General features: G+C 38.1%; 1 protein-coding gene across 1 annotated transcript; it reads left to right on the plus strand.

Annotated features, from left to right (window-relative positions):
* Nucleotides 1–16216: 16216 nt before the first annotated feature.
* Nucleotides 16217–19433, plus strand: LOC131223406 (disease resistance protein RPS2-like). The gene has a single exon (XM_058218812.1). The coding sequence runs from the start codon at nt 16606–16608 to the stop codon at nt 19306–19308; it is 2703 nt and encodes a 900-aa protein (XP_058074795.1). The 5' UTR covers nt 16217–16605; the 3' UTR covers nt 19309–19433.
* The last annotated feature ends 5282 nt before the right edge of the window (nt 19434–24715 follow it).

Here is a 24715-nt window from a genome sequence, read left to right on the forward strand (position 1 = left end):
TGTTGGGTTTAAACCCAACGGACCTAACCTTTTGAAAAGGGTGCTTATGCACCACTTCGGAGTCTATATAAAGACTTCCGATTCCAGTTTCGATATACGAAATTATTATCTCTCTTACAAAACTCTTTCTAAAACGATTTTAAGAATTTTACTGAGTTCATTGCTGAGTTAACTTAGCACTTTCGGATTAAACTGCAAGTGGTTTGAGCCCGTGTACAGTGAGTGCACCGTTGGGACCGGGTCATAGTCGTTGTATCCTGGAGGTCGATTGCTCTGGAAACCTGTTGAACTTGGGACGCTGTCCAAGGGGAGCAAATTCGATTTCAAGCCGAGTGACTCAGTCACGCCTCGACTCAATTCAGTAAGTTCTTCTTTCTCAAAATTTTATTTTCCTTTTTTGGTTCTCGATTTTAATAGTCTATTTAATTCAACAAAATTTTCAACAATCTTGAAATTGAATTTTGTTGAATTACATAGACTATGGCTACAGTAACAGTAAATGCTTCTGCTGAGTTAGCCAAAATTGAACCGTTTGCTGGACAATCATTTAAACGGTGGAAATAAAAATTGATGTTCGCTTTGACCACTCTGAAAGTTTCATACATTTTATCTGAATCATTTACTATAGATCTAGCAAATCAAACTGAAGTAATAGATGAAAATAATTGTGAAAACTATATTCTAAACTCTTTATCCAATGAACTATATGATGTGTATGCTTCTTACGTGTCTGCTAAAGACATATGGACTGCTTTGGAAAAAAATACATATTAGAAGATGCAGGCGCTAAGAAACATGCAATTGCTAATTTTCTTCACTATGAAATGACAGACGATATACCTGTCACAAATCAGATTCATGATTTTCAAAGTCTAGTTCACGAACTATCGACAGAAGGAATTAAGTTGAATGAAGTGTTTCTATCAGGAGCGCTAATAGAAAAGTTACCGCCCTCCTAGAAAGAATATAAGAATAGAATGAAGCATAAAAAGAACGGTGTTTCTTTGGAAACCACTATCGTACACATATGAATAGAGGAGGCCAATAGAATCAGGGACCAAAAAGAAAATAAAAATGAGATAGATTCAAAAGCGAATCTTGTGGAATCAAGTCGGGCAAATAATAAGAAAAAGGGCAACTGTCATAACTGTGGCAAACTTGGACATTATGCAAATGAATGCAGGCTCAAAAAGAAGAATGCAAACAATCAATTTAAGAAAAAGGGAAACTGCTACGACTGTGGAAAGCCTGAGCATCATGTCAAAACCTGCAGGCTTAAGAAAAATAAAGATAAGCCGCAGGTTAATCTTACAGAAACATGCAATGAGTCTGACATGGTAGTAGCTGTGGTGTCAGAAGTCTTCCTTGTAAACAACTTGAAGTGGGTGATAGATACTGGTGCAACTAGGCACGTATGCAAGGATCATAACATGTTTACCTCCTACCAAGAATTAGGAGATGATGAACAGGTGTTCATGGGTAATGCTAGAACGTCTCCAGTTGTAGGGAAAGGGAAAGTACTTCTGAAACTCATTTCTGGAAAGATTCTAATGTTGAATGATGTCCTACATGTGCCTAACATTAGAAGAAACTTGGTCTCTGGTTCACTCCTCAATAAGGCTGGTGTTAAGTTAGTATTTGATCCAGATAAGGTTGTAATGACTAAAAATGGAACCTTTGTTGGTAAGGGGTACTGTAGCGATGGTTTATTCATTATAAATGTATTCAATGATAATAATAAGAAAACATTCAGTTCTGTTTATATCGTTGAACCTTTTTATCTATGGCATAGTAGATTAGGTCATGTGAATATAGCATCTTTGAAGAAAATGAAAAAATTAGGTTTATTACCTAGTATATCTAATGAAGAATTCGACAAATGTGAAACATGTGTCGAATCAAAATTCATTAGAAAACCTTTTAAATAAATAGAAAGATTATCTGTTTTATTAGAGTTAATACACAATGACTTAGGTGATTTTAGAAATCACATGTCTAGAGGTGGAAAAAGATATTATATAACTTTTGTATATGACTACTCTAGGTTCACTAGAGTACATTTGTTAAGAAACAAAGATGAAGCTTTAGATGCTTTTTTTAAATACAAAATTAAAGTTGAAAATCAGTTAAATGTAAAAATTAAAAGACTTAGAATAGATAGAGGAGGTGAATATGAATCTTCTCAACTTAGAAAATTATGTGAAAAGAATGAAATAGTTCACGAAACTACAACTCCTTATACACCAGAACAGAATGAAATAACAAAACGTGAGAATAGAACTCTAAAAGAGATGATGAATGCCATGTTAAATATTTCAGGCTTACCTTCAAATATGTGGCGAGAAGTAATTCTATCTACTTGTTATATTCTAAATAGGATTCCTTCTAAATCTTCTGAACAAACACCATATGAACTTTAAAAGAATCATGTTCCTAGTTACAAATATATTAAAGTGTGGGGGTGTCTTGCTAAAGTAGGATTACCTGAAATTAAGAAAAGAAAATTAGGTCCTAAAACGACCGACTGTATATTTATAGGTTACGCGCAAAATAGTACGGCCTATAGGTTTCTAGTTTTAAAAACTAAGGATAATATTCTAGATCCTAATACAATTATAGAAGCTAGGGATGCAGAGTTCTTTGAGAACGTATTTCCTATGAAATCTAAATCTATAGGAATAGAGGAAGTCAATGAATCAGATATTGCCTCTACTAGTAAAAATGCTTATGAGAAAGTAGTAGAAGAAATACAATCAAGAAAAAGTACTAAGATTAGAAGAGAAACTAACCTAGGAGATGATTTTTTCACCTTCTTAGTAAAAGATAATCCTACAACGTATATTGAAGCAATTAACTCTCCAGATGCAACCTTTTGGAAGGAAGCAATAAATGATGAGTTAGAATTTATTATATCTAATAACACTTGGGAACTTGTAGACCTACCGCTTGGAAATAAACCAATAAGCTGTAAATGAGTGTTCAGAAAGAAACTAAAACCAGATGGAACTATTGATAAGTTTAAGGCCAGGTTGGTAGCGAAAGGCTTTAAACAAAAAGAAGGAATAAATTACTTTGATATATATTCCCCTGTAACTAGGATTACAACTATTAAAGTCTTAATAGCGATAGCTTCCATATATAAACTGGTGGTACACCAGATGGACGTTAAGACGGCTTTCCTAAATGGAGACTTAGAAGAAGAAATATATACGGAGCAACCTTAGGGTTATAAAATATCAGGTAAAGAAAATAAAGTATGTAAACTAATTAAATCACTATATGGTTTAAAACAAGCTCCTAAACAATGGCATGAAAAATTTGATGGTATTTTAAAATCAAATGGTTATCATATAAATGATGTAGATAGGTGTGTATATAGTAAAATTTCTAGAAATGATTATGTTATTATATGCCTTTATGTTGATAATATGCTTATTTTTGGAACTAATATTAAATTAGTTAATACAACTAAGAAATTCTTGTCATCTAAGTTTGACATGAAAGACTTAGGAGAGGCTAGTGTAATCTTGGGTATTGAAGTAACCAGAAAAAATGATGTTATTATATTATCACAATCTCATTATATTGAGAAGATATTGAGAAAGTTTAACCATTTTGATTGTTTATCTGTCAGTACTCCGTATGATTATAGTGTGACTCTCATGAAGAATACAAAAAATAGTGTGTCTCAATTAGAATATTTCAGAATAATTGGTAGCCTTATGTATCTCACAAACTGTACTGGACCAAACATAGCTTTTGCAGTAGGAAGGCTAAGTAGATATACACATAACCCTGGAAAAGAACATTGGAATGCCTTGTCTAGGATTTTGAGATACTTAAAAGGCACTATGGCCTATGGTTTACATTATACCGGTTATCCTGCTGTATTAGAAGGATATAGTGATGCTAACTGGATCAGTGATTCAGATGAGACAAAATCTACAAGTGGATATGTCTTCACTTTGGGTGGAGGAGTAGTCTCTTGGAAGCCGACTATGAAATCTGAGTTTATTGCCTTAGAAAAGACTGGATCAGAAGCCGAGTAGTTTAGAAATCTCTTAGCTGATATACCATTATGACCAAAGCCTGTATTGGCTGTGTCTATTCATTGTTACTGTCAAGCAGCTATAGCAAAAGCCAAGAGTAAAATATATAATAGAAAAAACAGGCATATTAGACTCAGACACAATATAGTGAAACATATGTTACATGATGGAGTCATATCTATTGACTTTGTGAGGTCAGAAAAGAATCTAGCAAATCCTCTAACCAAAGAACTATCTAAAAGGTTAGTCAATGATATATCGAAGGGAATGAGGCTGCGCCTAATATATGAGCTGCCAGTGTCGGCAACCCAACTTATACAAGTGGAGATCCCATAAGATATGTTCAATGGGTAAACAACAAGACACGAGGTAGATAATTGCACTGAGTTATATGAGCCCCTTCTATGGTGTACAGTGCGAGCAGCAACGCAGAAGGATGAGTTTTTAGAACTCTTAATGGATCCATAGCTATATATTTAGTGGTGTATATAGTTGCTGCATACACTTGATGGAATTCACCTATATGGGTGTGGAGGTGGAGGCTGCTTCCTATGAGAATCTAGGCGAATTCTCTAGAGCACTCATGAAATCCAGGTAATGGTGTATGGCCGAAACGTACTGAACCGCAGAATCACTTGGAAAGGAAGAGTTGTGTGAGTGACATGTACTTGCGATCTGCATTAAAAGGATTCATGTTCAAGACTATGGTGTCACCTGATTCCTATAGACCTGTCTTGTTTACTCTAATGTCGGTTCAAGTTTATGGTGACATCGGCACCATTGCACAACTATTACGCTTTAATCCGAAAGAGTTTTATTTTAAAACATGTGGGGGATTGTTATATTTTGTTTTAAAATAATATTAAAAATTTGAATTTTTAAATTTTTGGTGATTTCCCTTCATATTTGAAAAGTTATGGTACTTTTTTATTATAGGTTTTGTCTCACATCGGATTTGACAAAGTAAACTATCTTGTACATAAGATAGACTTTTTACCTAGGGCTTGAGCCCCTTTCAGGGGGCATGTGAATTTGGTCCAGTGGGGGGGCTATGCCAATAGCTCTAATCTAAGCCATTGACCACACGCGTGCGCACGTGCTGAGCCGAGCCCTGCTGTGTCGAGCCGAGTCGAATTCGTGTCCGTGCGCGTGTGCGACGGGCTGGGCGTGGGCGTGGGCGCGGGTACAGGTGCGGTGTGGGTGTACTTGCGTGGGTGTCTATGTATAGGTACTCGCGGGACTTTATTTGCGAGAGTGTACTCGCACTTGCGCCTTTTCGTTTTAAACCAGAGAGATGCATCCCTTCCGGTTGGTCGCCCCTGTTGGGTTTAAACCCAACTGACCTAACCTTTTGTAAAGGGTGCTTATGCACCACTTCGGAGTCTATATAAAGATTTCCGATTCCAGTTTCGATATACGAAATTATTATCTCTCTTATAAAACTCTCACTGATACGATTTTAAGAATTTTACTGAGTTCATTGCTGAGTCAACTCAGTACTTTCGGATTAAACTGCAAGTGGCTCGAGCTCATGTATAGTGAGTGCACCGCTGGGACCGGGTCATAGTCGTTGTATCCTGGAGGTCGATTGCTTTGGAAACCTGTTGCACTTGGGACGCTGTCCAAGGGGAGCAAATTCGATTTCAAGCTGAGTGACTCAGTCACGCCTCGACTCAATTCAATAAGTTCTTCTTTCTCAAAATTTTATTTTCCTTTTTTGGTTCTCGATTTTAATAGTCTATTTAATTCAACAAATTTTCCAATAGTTTTCACCATCCCATGAGCAACAACAGGATCAACAGGCACCATTGGTGAAAGTTGGAAAGAAGGCGACAAAGAGAAAGAAGTAACAAAGAAAGCATGAGGAGAATCAAGCTGAGAGGTTCAATTTATAGAACGCTATGATTGATGAAGTCATCATTAAGCAATAAATGACAAATGATTCCTGACACCAAAGGTGCGCACAACAACTGAATGGAAACCTTATGTTGTCATGTGTTGCTTGCCAAAGTTCATCAAAATCCGTGACATTGCAACATTCCTTCACATTCTTAAAATGTAAGTGATGTGGGGGCATTATTTATGCTTGGCATGTTTAGTCCACGTTACCCAATGAGAAGTCACCATGTATTGACACACATATACATATGGTGGAAGGGAAATATACTCGCTCTAAGAGACACTACTAACACTGATATGCCAACAACACGTAGCCTGCTAAAAGCAACCTCGCTTAGAGTCGTGCGAATGCCTACGCTACAAAAAGGGGAACATAACTCTTAGGGCATGTGATCGATGCATGCATGACACGTGTAGCCCTTAGTGTATGTAAGATATTTTCAAAGTCCTACCGATGTCAAATTCTTCACAATCCACCATACACGTGGCATGACTATCTTTACAAAAAGATCCAAAAGGAAAATTTTCCTAACGACTATTGATATTTTCTTAGATGCAATAAGGAATTAGGAATAAGTAATGTAAAGTCCATTCAGAATTAGAAGCAAATCATACACGATAACACCACATGGCAAGGATTCTAGATCCACTAGAATACAATCGTAGTACAATCAAAGATTCACGAGGAAACAAAAATGCGGCCACCGCCTCTCCAAGTATCTAAAAGCAACACTCAACGAAGAGCTCTATGCCCCTCACTACAAACAATCAATCTTTCTACAACTCAATATTGCCAATCCTTTTAATTTTAGCTTTAATTACTTCACTTTTGTCCAGCATGTTATAGCAAGTCCGAAGCCATTAGATTATCTTATAATTACTACTATCTAGTGCATTATTGTAGTATGCCTTATGAGTAAATTAAGTATCAATGACTACAGGTGGGCACTGGACGATTTGATCCAGTTAACTCGACTCGTCCGACTCGTTCAAATCTAACACGACCTGAACCGAATGGGTGAGTCGGTCTGAATTGAGTAGGCTTCACCCAATCCGTTTTCAAACAGAGTCGAGTTTGAGTTACCTAGTAACTCGACCCAAAATTTGATTCAGTTAGACCTGACTCGATCCGAAACCCGACTCTCTAACCCTACCAGCCGCACCCTAACCCGACCTGATCCCAAAATCTCTCTCTCCCTCCCTCATCCTCCTCATCTTCCAAGCCCGATCTCTCTCTCTCTCTCTCTCTCTCTCTCTCTCTCTCTTATCATCCTCATCTTCCAAGCCCGGCTACCACCCACCACCATCACCCTCCTCTTCCTCTCTCTCGGTCTCTCCCTCCCTCATCTCTCAATCCGACTCAGTGCCAAGTTGACCTGACTCGGTACTTCTGACTGGATCAGACTTGATTCGGATCAGTCTAGGCCAGACTGGACTTGGATCGAGTTACGCATACTAGACTCGGTATAGAGTCGAATCGAGTTCGGGTCGGGCCTATTTCAAAACTGGATCGAGTAGATTCAGCCCTAACTCAGTCCGACTTGACTCGATGCCCAACACTATCAATGACTATTGTTCTCGGATCCCCTGACTATCGAGTTATTGCTTGATATACCACAAGTCACACCTTGTTGACTTCACATCATGATTGTCTACAACTTTTCATGACCATTCTGCTAGCACAACCGATAGTAGGTTTTTATCTTCTCTACTTCGTTTACTTTTCTTTTCACTAATTGTACTGCTCGTACATTCAATTAATAAGATTGACGATTTAGTCTTTAAAAAAAAAAAAAAAAAAATTCTTGTCCACCATTGTTAATTTAATAAAAAAAACCTGATATGGTATTACCATTGAAAGGAAAGTTGTTAGCTTAAGGCAAAAAAATTCATTATGAATAACTAACCCTTCCCTTATAAAATTGCATTGTAATAATTAATGGCTGAACAGTTAAGCCAACCTTCATAGCTTCTAATCTAGCTAGTTTAACGCTTTGGGTCACAAGCGTTCAATCGATTTGAGTTGAATACGACTCTAGTATGCTTGACACTATTCCTAATTACACACATTTTACTGAATTCAGGCTTTGTCACACATGTGGCATGTGTCAGTGGTGTCGAGAGAGATGTCATGTGGTCGATCATCGTCTTCCTCAGGGGATAACTACTCCGAATCCATAGAGCTCTCTAGACTCCTCACAAAGCTTCATCTAATTTATGAGGGATAAAAGTAGAAATTATTCCTAGTAAATTTGAAATAATTTGATCGATGATTAAAAATAAAATAAAATTACAACTCTTTAAATAAGAAACTCAAACATGACTTAATATAAATAGTAAACTTACTATTTATATACGACCTCTTTTCCTAATAAACTTCATGGTTTTTGGCAAAAACTTAGTGTCCAATTTAGCCCAACCACGTTATTCTCTTAACTTTTCTAAGCCCTTTTCAAGTTTGGCACGATTTCTACAACTCAAATTATCAAAAGTTATCCTCCAACTAAAACTAATTATGTATGGTAAAAATGAAAATAAATGGGACTTTTGATTGTTGATCTAATGGAATATAGCAAATCTGGCGTGGGCTATCCAGTGTGGGCAGCCCTGCATAGTGGGGTTGGCTGGCTTAAGTGGGTTCTCCTACCCTAAAATTATATATAATAAGCTGAAAACTCATCCTAGATTGCAAGATACACTGATTTAAGGTTCTGATGGTCCAGATCATTTCCACCTCCCATTGGGCCTTCTCTGGTCCATCTTTGCCATGAAATATCTACGACCCGCTATACATCAGCCAGGGTGGAAAAGCAATAAAGTGGACCCTAGCTAATTGGTCCAGCTAAGCAAGAATCACTTCGGAATTGCATACAAAGTTGCGTAACACCCAAGCTATGTGAGACCTACCATGTTTTACTTTAAAATCCACTCGGCCCATTTGGCCACAACCCTTATTAACCGTACATACAAAATATCAGAATAGATTTGGTTCATTACAAAATTTTCTTCTTAATAGAGAGATGTCTAAAAAAAACCATACAAAAGGAAAAAGAAGATAAATTTAGTGATCTCGGGTTGATTGTCCTTCAAAAGAGGAGGATTCTTCATTTTTTTAAAATAATGGCTGAGCCTTTGAGCTTTGATTGTAGCCCATAAAGAGTGTGTCCTTGTTGGTTTTCACCATCACATGAGCAACAAGGGGATCAATAGGCACCATTGGTGAAAGTTGGAAAGAAGGCGACGAAGAGAAAGAAGTAACGAAGAAAGCATGAGGAGAATTGAGTTGAGAGGTTCAATTTATAGAATGCTATGATTGACGAAGTCATTATTGAGTGATAAATGACAAATGATTCTTGACACCAAAGGTGTGCACAACAACTGAGTGAAAACCTTATCTTGCCATGTGTTGCTTGCCAAAGTTCATCAAAATTCGTGATGTTGCAACATCCCTTCACATTCTTCGAATGTAAAGTGATGTGGGTGCATTGTTTATGCTTGACATGTGCAGTCCATGTTATCCAATGAGAAGTCATCATGTATCGACACATATATGTATTGTGGAAGGGAAATATACTCGTGCTAAGAGACACTGCCAACACTTATTTGTCAACAACACGTAGCTTATTAAAAGCAACCTCGCTTAGAGTCGTGTGAAAACCTATGCAAGAAAAAGGGAAACATAACTCTTAGGGCACGTGATCGACGCATGCATGACATGTGTAGCCCTTAGCATGTGTAAGAAATTTTCAAAGGGCTGACTGTCTCCAACTTTTCATGACCATTCTGCTAGCACAACCCATTGTAGGTTTTTATCTTCTCTATTTAGTTTACTTTTCTTCTCACTAATTGTAGCTCGTACATTCAATTAATAAGATCGACGATTTAATCTTATTTTTTAATCTTGTCTACCATTGTTAATTTACTAAAAAACATGATATGCTATTACCATTGAAAGGAAAGCTGATAGCTTAAGGCAAAAAAAAATAATAATAATAATAAAATCATTTTGAATAACTAACCCTTCCCTTATAAAATTGCATAATCATTGTAATAATTGATGGCTAAATAGTTAAGTCAACCTTTATATCTTCTAATATTGTTAGTTTGACGCTTGGGGTAATAAGTGTTTAACCAATTTGAGTTGAATACGACTCTAGTATGCTTGACACTATTCCTAATCACATACATTTGACTGAATTTAGGCTTTGTTACACATGTGGCATGTGTTGGTGGCATTGAGAGGGATGTGATGCGGTCGATCACCATCTTCCTTAGGAGATAACTACTTCGAATTCACAGAGCTCTCATTTAATCTATAAGGGATAAAAGTAGAAATAATTCCTAGTAAATTTGAAATAACTTGATTGATGATAAAAACAAAATTACAATTCTTTAAACAAGAAACTCAAACCTTGGAAGGAATTTTAGACTTAGACTCCAACTCAAACACCCTAAAAGCATGACTTAATGTAAATAGTAAACTTATTATTTATATGCGACCTCTCTTCCTACTAGACTTCATGGTTTTCGGCAAAAAATAGTAAGTGTCCAATTTTGCTCAACCATGTTATTCTTCTAACTTTTCTAAGCCCTTTTCATATTGCGAACAACTTTTACAACTTAAAGGATCAAAAGTTATACTCCAATTAAAACTTACTATTTATAGTAAAAAAGAAAATAAATGAGACTTTTGACAGTTGATTTGATGGAATCTCATAAATCCGGCGTAGGCAACCTAGCGTAGCTGGGTTGGTTGGCTTAAGTAGTTTCTCCTACTCTAAAATCACATAATATGTCAAAAAACTCATCCTTGTTTGTAAGATATTTTTGATTTAAGGTTCTGATGGTCCGGATCGTTTCCACCTCCACTCGGGCCTTCTCTGGTCCATCTTTGCCATGAAATATCTGCGACCCGCTATATATACATCAGCCCGGGTGGAAAAGCAATAAAGTGGACCCTAGCTAATTGGTCCAGCTAAGCAAGAATCAATTCGGAATAGCATACAAAGTTGCGTAACACCCAAGCTATGTGAGACCCACCATGTTTTACATTAAAATCCACTCGGCCCATTTGGCCATAACCCTTATTAACCGTACATACAAAATATCAGCATACATAGAACTCAGATATGTCACATGAATTGGAACAATGTAAACTGCCTCCTAAAACCTTTAAGTTCACATGGTGTGGCCTGCCGGAGTTTCAGATCAGACTAAAAATCCCAGCCCTTCTCACCAGATCAGCCGCTCATTAGCACCGTAGAAAATAAAAATCAGGCCGATCCAAATGTAAGGTGGACCACAAGGTAGGGATAATGTAAAATCATGCCTAGGACCTCTAAGTGCGTATGTATCCCTATTTGGTATGCACCTTCATCCTAGTGGGGTGGGCTTGATGAATGAATTATATGGCGTACAGACAACACGGTGGAACCCACAATGGGAAGGTTTTATTGGTTGGATGTCGCACTCAACTTTTTCTAGTGGTGTAAGAGCTACATGTGTTTTTGGGAGAATTTTTTGCGACATCACCTAGCATCGAATATCTCATCTATTGGCGGAGTGGATCTGATGCAAAGTTGACGTGGTTCCCACAAGTTCTGGTGGTCCCTGTACCATAGGCGCGCATGTCCTGCTTTTGAGTAAAAGCAGTAGAAGTAGTGTTTAGGGTGTACACGAACCAAGTTAGCTTGGTTAGTTTGCTCGACTTGACTCGAAAAAGTTCAATTTGACTCGGTTTGAAACTGAGTTCGATCTAAGTCGAGTGGATTTTTTGAGCTTAAAAAGATTTCAAGCCGAGTTTGAGCTTGCCCGCGCTCGACTCGACTTGGATCGAACATCAACTCGAATCAAACTCAAATCGAACTAGGTCGGTGACTTGGTTATTTTGATATTGATTTTGCTCTGCAAGTATTTGATGAAATGACTCAATGAAGTGTCGGCCGGTGGCGAGGAAGGTATGAATATAAAACAAATACCCTTGTATCTTGATTTTTATGTTCCCTACTGAATGTTTGATGAAATACTTATAAACCAATGCTACTGTTTTACATTCCGTGAGAAATTGAAGGTGCATTCCATGTGTTTGAGAAAATGCCGCAGGTGCTCGTTTTTGGCTCGACTGACCCGAGTTGCTGATCGAACCGAGACGAGCTGGCTAGTCAAGCTTAAGGACCGAGCTGAGCTGAGTTCAAGCTGGGGTCAGCTAGTGGCTGAGCCAAGTCGAACTGTGCCAAGCTCAACTCGGTTCAACTTGTGTACACCCCTAGTAGTGTTGTCAACGGGCCCAGCCCCAGGAGGTCTCAGCCGGATTTTGAACTGTTTCGGGCTGGGCAGAAAGCGAATCTATTAATTTTCCAGGGCGGAGCCCGCCCCCATTGAGCAGTTTGCCTATAACCCGGGATTAGAGATGTTCCTGTGCCCGACGTTGTGTATGGCCCACAGATGTCTGTGACAAATCCACTCAATTCATTTATTTTGTGATTACTCAAGAGAACAAGAATTCAAATATCAAGTGGATTCAAAACTAATGGAAGTCATAACACACGAACAGTGAGGATTGAACCTGTGGGGTAATTGAAGTTTTGCATCGGGATGACATTTGTTCTTACATTTTATATGGGTGGTAATAACCCTATGAAAGGTTTGGATTGCATATAAACATATGTTCAGCTCTAGAAAAGTTTCAACGGTGGATGTTTTCATTCCCACTCTTTCGTTTGGTACGGTCCACCTGAAATTTGGATCTACCTGATTTTTAGAGTTTTATCCTATGGTGGTCTTTCAAAACAGACGAGGTGGATTTGTAACAGAAATCTGTGGACCCCACGCCCTGGCACAGGTATATCTTTGTGCCCTGTTCACTGGCAATCCGATCCAACATACAAATATTACTATGGGAAGTGCTCAAGTGCTCTCAGAGCACTATAAGTTATGGTGCTCCTGGTTCCATTCTTTCACTTGGACAGTCCAATTGATCAATCTAAACCGTCTATTCTCTCAAGAACAAATTTTATTGACTATTGTGAAGAAATTTCCTGATCAGATAATACAGTCCATCCTTTAAACCCATCCTTTATTTGGCCACATTTTCTCTACCCGGAATTTTTCAAGCCATGGATATGATAGTTATGATTGCCTAATAACAATGATTCTTTAAAATAATAAGCAATCCACCATTAGCTCCTAACAAATGGATTGATATCAAATTGTGGCTGGACCTGTTTTTAAGTAAACAACCTTCACTGTTCATAATAAATTCCTTGTTTTTAAGTAAACAACCTTCACCGTCCATAATAAATTCCTTGTTTTTAAGTAAACAACCTTCACCGTCCATAATAAATTCCTTTGATCAAATGGTTAGTATTTCTTAGATTGTTGTTATGCTTACATGTTAACTCCTGAAATATTTTTGGAATATAATGAACGGGCTAGATTAATGTGGACTATCAAGGTCCCAACCTGATGTAGAGCGGGTCGCAGACAATTACATGGCCAAGATGGATCAGAAAAGGCCCGGTCAATGACAGAAGTGATCCGGACCATCGAACCTTAAATCGGGTGTATCTTGCAATCCGGAATGAGTTATCTGACGTAAAATATATAATTTTGGGGTAGAACGAGCTACTGAAGCCAACCAACCCTGCTACGCCGGGTTGCGCAGCCCGGAATTGCGAAAAACCCCTGGATTGACGGTCGTTTCCCTATTTTAATTTCGTTTTTTCTATAAATAGTAAGTTTTAGTTTGATTATAACTCTTCATCCGTCGGGCTTTAGGAGTTGCGCCCAACATGAAAAGAGCTTAGAATAATTAGGAGAACGGTTTGGTGAAGCCAAATAAGACACTTACTATTTTTGGCCGAAAACCTTGCGCACTAGTAGACATCACGACCGTCTATAAATAGTAAGTCGCGGATTCTAAGAGTTTGAGTTGTACTTTGATTCTAATTTCTTTCCCATTGCTTGGTAGCCCTATTTAAAGGGTTTTAAACTTGTTTTTATGCATCAATTAATCAATTTCAAATTTATTAGAATTTATTTCTATTTTCTGCTTTCTTTCCTCGTGGATTCGAGAAGTCTTTGTGAGGAGTCCAGAGAAGCTCCATGGATTCGGAGTAGTTATCCTCATCACATTTATCCCTGCGTCACAACCCAACTAGGAGCACTAAAAAGTCCAGCTCTTTGAGAGCACTAGAGAATTTTTGTGTTACTTTTGACTAAACATAAAAAAAGAAAAGAGAACTGCTCCAGTGCCCTTAGAGCACTTATTAAGTCATAGGTACGCTTGGACAATTTATTCCATTAACCTGGGCCATTCAGTAGACCAATGAGAAGCGAAATTTCCTGTGCTTTGGAAACTGATCATCGGCATTATTTATTTATTTTTTTCTTTTTTAAATATCAGCTGATGTCATTGGTGCTGATTTGGACCAATAAAAATGAGTGGGGATTGTTTATGTTAAAGTTACTGAAAATATCAGATATAGTGGTGGGCTGTTCCCATTGAAATGCCACTTCAATCGTTGTCAAATCTATTTTATCATCAACTTTGGCGATTCTCTGTCTATTAGCATCAGGATATGTTCTATTCTGACGCAGGGGAGGACGTGAGGTCGAGCACCGTCTTCCTCAAGAGGATAACTATTCCGAATCCATGGAACTTCTCTGGACTCCTCACAGAGACTTCTCGAATCCATGAGGAAAGAAAGCAGAAAATAGAAATAAATTTAAAATTGATTAATGAATTAAAAACGAGTTCACAACCCTTTAAATAAGGGTTTCAAGCAATGGGAAAGAAATCATAATCAAACTACAACTCAAACTCCTAGAATCCATGACTTACTATAAATAGTAAACTTACTATTTATAGACAGTCGTGATGTCTACTAGTGCGCAAGGTTTTTGGCCAAAAATAGTAAGTGTCCTATTTGGCTTCACCAAACCGTTCCCCTAATTATTCTAAGCTCTTTTCATGTTGGGCGCAACTCCTAAAGCCCGATGGATGAAGAGTTATAATCAAACTAAAACTTACTATTTATAGTAAAAACGAAATTAAAACAGGAAAACGACTGTCATTCAAGGTGTTTTTTCGCAATTCCGGGCTGCGCAACCTGGCGTGGCTGGGTTGGTTGGCTAAAATAGCTCGTTCTACCTCAAAATCATGTGTTTTACGTCAGATAACTCATTCCGGATTGCGAGAAACGCCCGATTTAAGGTCCGATGGTCCGGATCACTTCTGTCGTCGATCGGGCCTTTTTTGATCCATCTTGGCTATGATACTGTCCGCGACCTACTCTACATCATATTCTTTCATCTTTCTAGTGCCATTAGATTTGAAAATATTTTTTTCTTGAAATAGAGAAAGTTACTATCTTGTTATGACAATCAATTTTAGCATGACAGGTAGTAATCTAATTTATCCCTATAATAACGTCATACCCCCTTATCTCCATCATGATAATATCTACTGGTATTGGGGATCTTTCAACTTCAATTTCAATTTCACAAGATTTACAAATTTTGTCTAAGATGACAGACTTTTCCATGGGTAATTCTACCGAGATTGGTTTACTAAGAGTTACATATTTTATACCTAACCATTGAACTACAGCAATGGGCTAATCTTGCAAGATGATTGGACCTTTTATAATGTCGTTATCTGCTTCAAGTTCGCCTAGTATATGTGACAACATAAACTTTGACTTGTATATAGTGTTGTCCTCCTTCAGATTTCGTAGGCCGTGATGATTGCTGAGTGCGATTTTGCAGATTTTAGTGCGGTCTGAGATGGCATAGAATTTTAGGCTGGCACTCTACATTGATTTGGATAAATTGGTGGATGATGGGGGTTAACACAAATCATGATGGGGCTAATAGAAGTTCCACAGCTAAAAATGTTGTGTAGTATCTAGTTTACTCGGGAGAGAGAAAATGTGTGTTTTATGAGCTGGTGTCGATAACATATACCAACGAGAAGCAACAGCTGATCAGCTCAGATGGCAGCCTAGTGGGTGATACCCTTATGTGGGGCCCACCTTGATGATGTTTTATATATCCACACTGTTCATCTGTTTCTCCATGATAGAACGGATTCCGAAAAATAAGTAGATCCAAATCTCCCGTGGACCACACAACAGTAAACAGGGGTGTTTGAGTGCCTTACCATTAAAAATTCATCATAAGGCTTTCTTAACGTTTATTTTCCATCCAACCTGTTGATAATGTCAAGAAGATCTGGATAAAGGGAAAATACAAAGATAAGCTGGCTTACAAAATACTTTTAAGGGCTATTCATCATTATTTTTAGTGGTATAGCCCACTTCAGATTTGGATCTTCTTAATGTTTGAGACCGCGTCCAAAAATGAGACGGCAAAAATATGAACGGCCTGGATGTACAAAAAACACATCAAGGTGGGCCCTAGACGGTTGAGTAACATCTACACTCCCGCCTTCAACACTGGCGATTCGCACTCAATAAAAGGAAATGGCACCCAAATCCCATTTGCCTTCAACTCAGACTATTCCGAGAAAAAAAAAAAAAACAGTTGAAATTTAGAAACTAGAAAAAAATTAAATAAAAAATAGCACTCTTACTCATCCTCTTCATTCTCAGCCATTCCGTACATTCTAACCATCTCATTGTCTCTTTCCATAGCCATGGATTTCATCAAACCAGTCATCGACGTTGTTTCTTGCTTATGGGGTCCCACCACCCTATGCAAACACTACGTCGTCAACCTCCGAGAAAATGTCGACTCCCTGAAGGAAGCCACGAACGAATTGAAATCTGTAAAGAATGATGTGAAGACAAAGGTCGATGAAGCCGAACAGCAACTGCTCAAATGCAAGGACAATGTTCAATGGTGGCTACAAAAAGTTGAAGACACCGCAAGAGAAGTGAATGAGATGGAAGAAGCTTTTCTGCAAATGAGGAGGTGTTTTGGGAGTTGCCGACCCAATTTCTGGTCGGGCTACAAGCTCGGCAAGAGAGTGGCGAAGAAGCTGGAAGATGTATCTGAGTTGAAGAGCAAAGGTGAGTCCTTCAGTGAGGTGGCATACAAGCCGCTTCCCGATGCCATTGAAGAGATGCCAAGCACATCAGCTGTGGGCAGAGACTTGGTGTTGGAGAAGGTTCTAAACTGGATTGGCGAAGGGAAAGGGGGAGTTATTGGAATATATGGAATGGGGGGAGTCGGCAAGACAACCCTCTTGAAAAAGATCAATAACGAGTTACTTGGAAGAACCCATGAATTTCATGTCATTATTTGGGTGGTGGTGTCTAAGGAATTAAACATGGAAAAGATTCAGAAGGATATTGGCAAGCGGTTGGGCTTGTCTTGGCCGGAGAATGAAATCAACGAGTCACGCGCTCGAGACATTCATAAGGTCTTGAGGGAGAAGAAATTCATGTTGTTGTTGGATGATATATGGGAATGGTTGGATCTAGAGATGGTTGGAATTCCCCATCCAAGTAGCCAGAGCATGAGCAAGGTTGTATTCACTACACGATTTGAGGACATCTGTGGCCGTATGGCTGCCAATGAGAAGATCAGAGTAGAATGCCTCCCGGAGCAAGAAGCAATGAATCTATTCGAACAGAATGTTGGTGAAGAGGCCATGATTTCTCACCGGGACATACCGTCCCTTGCTATGAAGGTTGCCAAAGAATGCAAAGGTCTACCTCTCGCACTCATCACGATTGGGCGGGCCATGGCATGCAAGAAGACCCCACAGGAATGGGAGCATGCAATATCAGTTCTTAGCACGAGCAAGCCACCATCAGAGATAGAAGGTATGGATGATGAAATGCTTTTGCGTTTGAAATTCAGTTATGATAATCTCGGTGGTGACATGATTAAATCATGCTTCCTGTACTGCGCACTGTTTCCGGAGGACTACTCCATTCGCAAAGAACAACTTATAGATTACTGGATAGGTGAAGGATTCTTAGATGGGTGGGATGATGATCTTGATGAAGCACGTAACAAGGGACATGATATCATTGGAAGATTAAAGGCTGTGTGCTTGTTAGAGAATGGTTCAGATGAAAAAACAGAGGTGAAGTTGCATGACGTGATACGTGATCTAGCGTTATGGATAGCTTCCGAGTGTGGGAAGAAGAAGAACAGGTTTTTGGTGCGAGCAGGCATTGGACTGAGTCATGCACCGGAGGTCGAAATGTGGAAGGAGGCCGAGAGGATATCTGTAATGAATAATTACGTAAAAGAAATAACAGAGACACCTCAATGCCCCAACCTATTTACCTTGATGCTCCAAATGAATTCGCATTTTGAAAACGTCCACACTGAATTTTTTCAATTCATGCCTGTTCTTAAGGTCTTAGATCTTTCACATTCATCTATTAAGGAGCTTCCTGCAGGGATAGGTAACTTGGCAGAGCTACGATATCTCAATTTATCGTGCACATGCATTGAATCATTGCCTGAAGAGATAGGAAATCTGACGAAGCTGAAGCACTTGGACTTGGAATCAACAGATTGTTTGCAGAGAATTCCTCGCGGGGCAATCTCTAGGCTTTCTGAGTTAATTGTGATGAACGTAAATCAAAGTTATTCAAAATGGGAAGAGGGGAGTGGTGGATGTAATATGACTGAGTTGGTAGGCTTGAAACGTTTAACCCATCTTCAAATCTGCATAGAAACTCTGGAAGCTCTTGAAAGGTTGCTGAGCTCTAACCAACTGAGGAATGCTACTAGGTTTCTACAACTGAAAGGATGCGAGGGACTGACTACATCCACCCAACTGTTATACTCTTTTTCATCAATGAAGAGTCTTAAAGTACTTTCTATTCAATCTTGTGATATGTTGAACGGCGTGACGATTGGTGCTGATGGAGCGAGAGATGATGATTATCTTGTTTATTGCCTAGAATCACTCAAACTTGACCGTCTCCCTGTCTTAAATTACATCCATGTGGGCCGCGGATGCTTCCGGAGCTTTCGCAGTATATATATTTGGAATTGTTTCGAGTTGAAGAAAATTCATTATTTACTGCAACTTGAGAATCTTGAAACAATCGAAATAGTAGATTGCCCTGTACTAGAAGATGTAATAAGCACAACTGCTGACGATGAAGTGGGAGAGAAACGGCTAATGCAGCTCAAAGCTATAAAGCTCTGGAACCTTCCAGAACTAAGTAACATATGTAGCTATGCACTGCATTTTCCTTCCTTGGGGGTACTCAAAGTGATGCACTGCCCAATGTTGAAGAAGCTCCCTCTTCATGTTGATCAGCATTCTCTAAGGCTTATACGTGGTGAAAAAGATTGGTGGGATGCATTAGTGTGGGAATCAGATTACATCAAGTCCTATTTTCTTCCATTTTTCAAGGAATGGTGAGAGTTACTGTAAAGGTAGAAATCTTTTTACTAGTATTTCATAAATCAAGTCTACATTTTGTTATTAATGTAATACCTGATACCTGTTCCATATGATATTAAATTAATTTCTCATGAGATGGCTCATCACATTAGCTTGCTACTTCAGTTCTCCAAACTCACCTTTTTCTCGCACTAAAAATAAAGAGAAAATGAGTTGGTACTTCCAGGGGGAGAAGTATTATATAACTCTTGAGATTTTTTAAGTTCATTCCATCAGTTAATGAATACGCCCGCACATATGCCGGCATGATGAACAGGTGCAATATCCAAACCACCTATCAGAAGGGTACCACTAGCCCAAGAATCAGGTACGTCAGTCCACTAGTCAAGCTAACCACAATTACGTGATTTTAAAAAAAAGGAAGTAAATTTAAACTTGTAATTCTTTGCTCATGGAGCCCACATGTAGGCAATCAACACTAAGTGCTGATTCTCATGTAGGATAGGTAGTAGTTGATTTCATAGATGTTCAAGATTAGGAGAAAAAGGGTTGGAAGGCCCAACTAGGATCAAATTAGCCTAAATAGCATTATAGTTTTAGACGGTTATAACTTTGTTCCAATTATCGGATTGGCTAAATTTGCGAAAAGGTTTGCATAAGTACTCTAACCGGTCAACTTCATATATGATGGTGCACCTACATTAATGGACTACCTTTATCTTTTCGCACTGTGAGATCTACACAGTGAGGTCTAGCTGATGGATGGCTTGGATATTGCACCTGTTTGTTGTGTTGGCATATGTGCTGGTGAGTGCATTAACTGACTTGTATGCCCATGTGGGTCTATCAAAGCTTATAACTCTTAGGGCCTGTTTGGGAGTGTGGATTTCCACCCCCCTGGATTCGGAACCCAGGATTGGAAACCCCCAGGATTTGCAATCCTCCCAGTGTGTTCGGCACCCTGGAGTGAGAATAAACTTTAATCCAAAAGTACTTATCCATGGTATATTCACGGGGGTTTGAATTTAATTACTAAATCAACTTTAATATCTCTAATTAGTGAGATATGTAATTTTTGACACAATGGTTGTGATAAGCCCATTGAAATATATGCTTTGCCCAAAAATGATGAAATTCCAAGTCTCAGATAGGCCACAAGCTCAAGATCATGTCTGAGTGACTAACCAACGATTTTTAATCGTTGATTTACATGGACAATGTTTAGACAGTGCTGATTTACATGGACAATGTTTGGATGGTGCTGATCATCATTAGTGGGCCATGTGCTCAATAGAATGGTAGTGTATAGTAACACACATGTTACACATGCAACTATTGAAATGATTTTAGGTGCAATCCAAGCTCTCACGTGGATTACAAACCCCCTCAAAGAGGGGATTGGAAACCCCCAGTTACTTTATGCTACCAAACAACCAGGGGATTTGAAACCCCCTCCAATCCCCTCCAATCCATGGTGCCAAACGACCCCTTCAGCTTATGTTGGGGGTTGTTTGTTTGTGTTTTTACGTGAGTTGGTCTTTAGTACAGGTGGAGATGGAAGGTTTTTGCTTCTGGATTTTTTATTATTATTATTATTATTATTATTATTATTATTATTATTATTATTATTTTTTGATGTTCGAGTTTAAAGTGTAGTAAAGTATATTAATACTCTCTATCTTTTGATGCCTGAGCATCGAGATTATTTTTGGTCACAACTACAGTGTAAGTGTGAGATATTTGGTGTCTAGGACACTCAAATTGGAGTCCACAATGTCAAAGGTTTTGATGTAGTGAATGTTGTATTTGATCATGTCTTAAATCAAGTCAGATATAGGGCCTGTCGATGCCACTTTTGATGGCATCGACTAGTGCTTGATCCCATCTAGATTTTTTGAATTTTCTCCAGTTGGTCACTGGACTATCAATGTGTCTTTTCGATGCCATCAGAGGGTGTTCGATGACATCAAAGGGAATGTTCGATGCCATCGAATATAGCACGATGCAATCAAGAATTTTTAGAAAATCATGTTTTGTCTTTGGACTGTTTAAGTGTTAGTTCGATACCATTGACATGGCTTCAATGCCATCGAAGGATGAATTTCGATGACATCGAAGAGTGTTCGATGACAACAAACGGATCACGCAGATTTTCGTAGAGTTGCGATTTTGTGGGATTTGTATTTGATTTTGTTTGGGATTCTTCCACAGGCTATATATGGGTGTAAACGGGATTGTGAGAAAATTTTAGGGTTTTTTATTCGTCTAAAGGGTTCCAAGGGTGTAGAAAGGTTTGATTCAAGGTTGTTTGAATCGAGTAGGCTTTCTTCTTTTGTAATTTCTCTACTTTCAAAGTGACCATCTGTCGCTTTGTGTCATAGTTTTTTCCTGCAAGGGTTTTTCCACGTTAAAATTATTGTGTGCTCTTTGTGGTTGCTTGGTGCAATTGGACTACTTCTTTTGATTTTACTCTGTGTGCTTCTGCAATCCCCAACAGGGAAGGGTGTGATGAGGATGGTCACTATCTTCCTCAAACAATAAATGCCTTGAATCTACAAGATTCTCTTGAATTTACAAAAGAATATATTATTTCTTGAATCCACGAGAGAAATAAATAAAAATTAATTAATTTTATTAAAAGCTATCAAAATAAATGACTTTGCTTACTTAAATAATTTTAAACAATTTCTAAGACGTAATTATAAAACATTTAAATAAATAAGGAAATAAAAACTGAAAAATGCACAAATTTTTGCATTTCGTCAATCGGATTGTTGATCAATCGATTGATTTGAATGGCGCAATAATGTTCAAAGACTAAAACCCATAAAATTGTTTTTGTTCTGATCGATCTATTCAATCGATCAATCGATTGAACTGAGCGAAAAATTGTCCAGCAAGCTTTCACCTAAATCCGAATTTTCATTGATTGATCGATCAACTCAATCAGTCTACTTGATCGACCTCAATCAATCGAATTATGAGAAATTATGTTGATTTCTTATTGTACTTCTTCTAGTTCATTTGTGACAGGAACATGCTTGTTCTACATCCTACATTAGATCACATCCACTTGAAAAAAAATAAAAAAATATTGTCCTTGAGTTATCCTTTGGCTCAAGTTCATGATACTCGTACATGTTTGCTACATTGAATATACATGAGATTTTCATGTCTTTATGAAGATCAGCAACATAGGCATTGTCATTGATCTTACAGAGTATAGGCACTAGTCCGATCTTCTTATTCTTCAGTTTGTTGTATGTCTCAATTAGAAATCTCTCATTGGGCAAGTGAACTATAATGTTATCGCCCACATTGAACACTTTTAGGCACAAAATGATATTTATTTATTCCCTTCATCTAGGTTTATTTGACCTTATCAATAATAGATTGGATAACAAATAAACATCTCGGGTTTCAACAATAGTGGGAGTCATTATCACCCCTTCCTATGGTGTGGTCCACTTGAGCCTACAATCTACCTCTCTTTTTTGGGCCCACGCCTTAAAGTGATCTTTCAAAATGGATGTACAACTTAGATAAAACATATATATCACTGTGCGCCCCGCAGAGCCCTGGCCAGACCGTCTGTTTCTAGCCAAGTCCTGGTGGGAGTAGAACCTATTCCATGCTCATTAGCCAGCAAAACTCCCCCACATCAAAGGAAACAAAGGAAATGTGACGCAACTATATATTTATGTGCGGGGCACCATACTATATATATTTCATCAAAACTGCTCATTACATACGAAACACCATGAGGAATGGAAAATATAAAATCAGCTCGATCAAAGACTCAGGCGGGCTAGATGGCATGAATTTAGGTTTCTAATTAAGTTTAATTATACATTGTTTAGCCTTTAGGTGGAATTATCTATTGATTGCATCGATGTGGCCATGTCAGTTTTCATGTGGCTTATGCATTGAGGATCGAACGTGGTATACCGTGGATTTTACAGGTACAATATGGGAGCCCATAGAAATTAGCTGCTTTACACGTCTAAAGGTGGATGGTGTGTATATACATCAAATCATCAAGGTGGGCTCCAAGGTAAGGGACACTTAATGACTGCTGTTTTTTTTCTTGTTGACGAATTATTGTGATTCACCGACGGCTTTAAACCATCAGTGACTTCGGCAATTCAGTAACCACAGCAATTAATCGGGCATAATATAGTGGTCCCTTTATGATGAGTGGACTGAATATCAGGCTATTACACTAAGGGGTCATTTGGCACTATAAATTTGGGGGGATTTGACCATAAAATAATTAGGAGTTTCAAATCCCCTCAAAGAAGAGTTTGAAATCTACGCAAGTGTTTGGATTCACTACGTCAAAACAACGAGAAAAGGACGGTTCAAAACCATCTCAAATGACCAAAAAGGACGGTCATGGACTGTCGCATGGGCCATCAAATTTTGACGTGTCGTATTACTTAAAGGACAGTCGAAAACCGTCATTAATTCTTATTGATGAAAAAAGGACGATCATGGACTGTCTCTTATGAGCCTTCAAAGGATGGCCATCAACCGTCATTTAAAAGGACGGTCATGGATTGTCTTTAAAAATGACTGTCATAGACCATCTCTGATGAGCCTTCAAAGGACGGCCATGGACTGTCCTTTAAAAGGACTGTCATGGACTTCTATTATGAGCCTTCAAAGGACGGCCATGGACCGTCCTTTAAAAGGACAGTTATAGACCGTCTTTAAAAAGGACTGTCATAGACCGTCTCCTATGAGCCTTTAAAGGACAGCCATAGACCATCCTTAAAAAGGACTGTCATGGACCGTCCTTTATGAGCCTTCAAAGCACATTTTCAAATTTGAGAGGGTCAATATACACATGTTACAATATATTTCATCGTATTCTTCCTGATATACACCTGATATAATATATTTCATGATATTCACATTCACATCCATTTAAACCCAAACTACGTAAATCCAACATGAACTACATTCATCCAAACATAAACTACATCCATCCAAACACAAACAATCTAATCCACATTACATTCATCCACGCATAAATACATATAAGTTTAACATCATAAATAAAAAAAGGAAAAAAATCAACAACAATTTTCTTTTTGTGTCTTTCATCTAAAAAAAATATTAAACCGACAAAATATTATAATTCAGAATCATGAAGAATTGTATAAACTTCTTCCAAAAAAGTGAGCACTTTTTTACAATACAACTGATCATTAAAATAAAACTAATGCAAGCAAATAATGCAAAAAAATGTTTTAATTCAAGTTAATAGAAACAACAACAAAAATTAAAGTTTTGTAAAAAGGGGCATGTGTTAAAAGGGATACATTCTTGTTTCTTGCCATGTGATTGGGCTACAATTCAAATTAATAGAAACAACAACAAAAATTAAAGCTTTGTAAAAAGAGGCATGTGTTAAAAGGGA

Source organism: Magnolia sinica, chromosome 13, assembly GCF_029962835.1.
Source record: "Magnolia sinica isolate HGM2019 chromosome 13, MsV1, whole genome shotgun sequence".
NCBI lineage: Eukaryota > Viridiplantae > Streptophyta > Magnoliopsida > Magnoliales > Magnoliaceae > Magnolia > Magnolia sinica.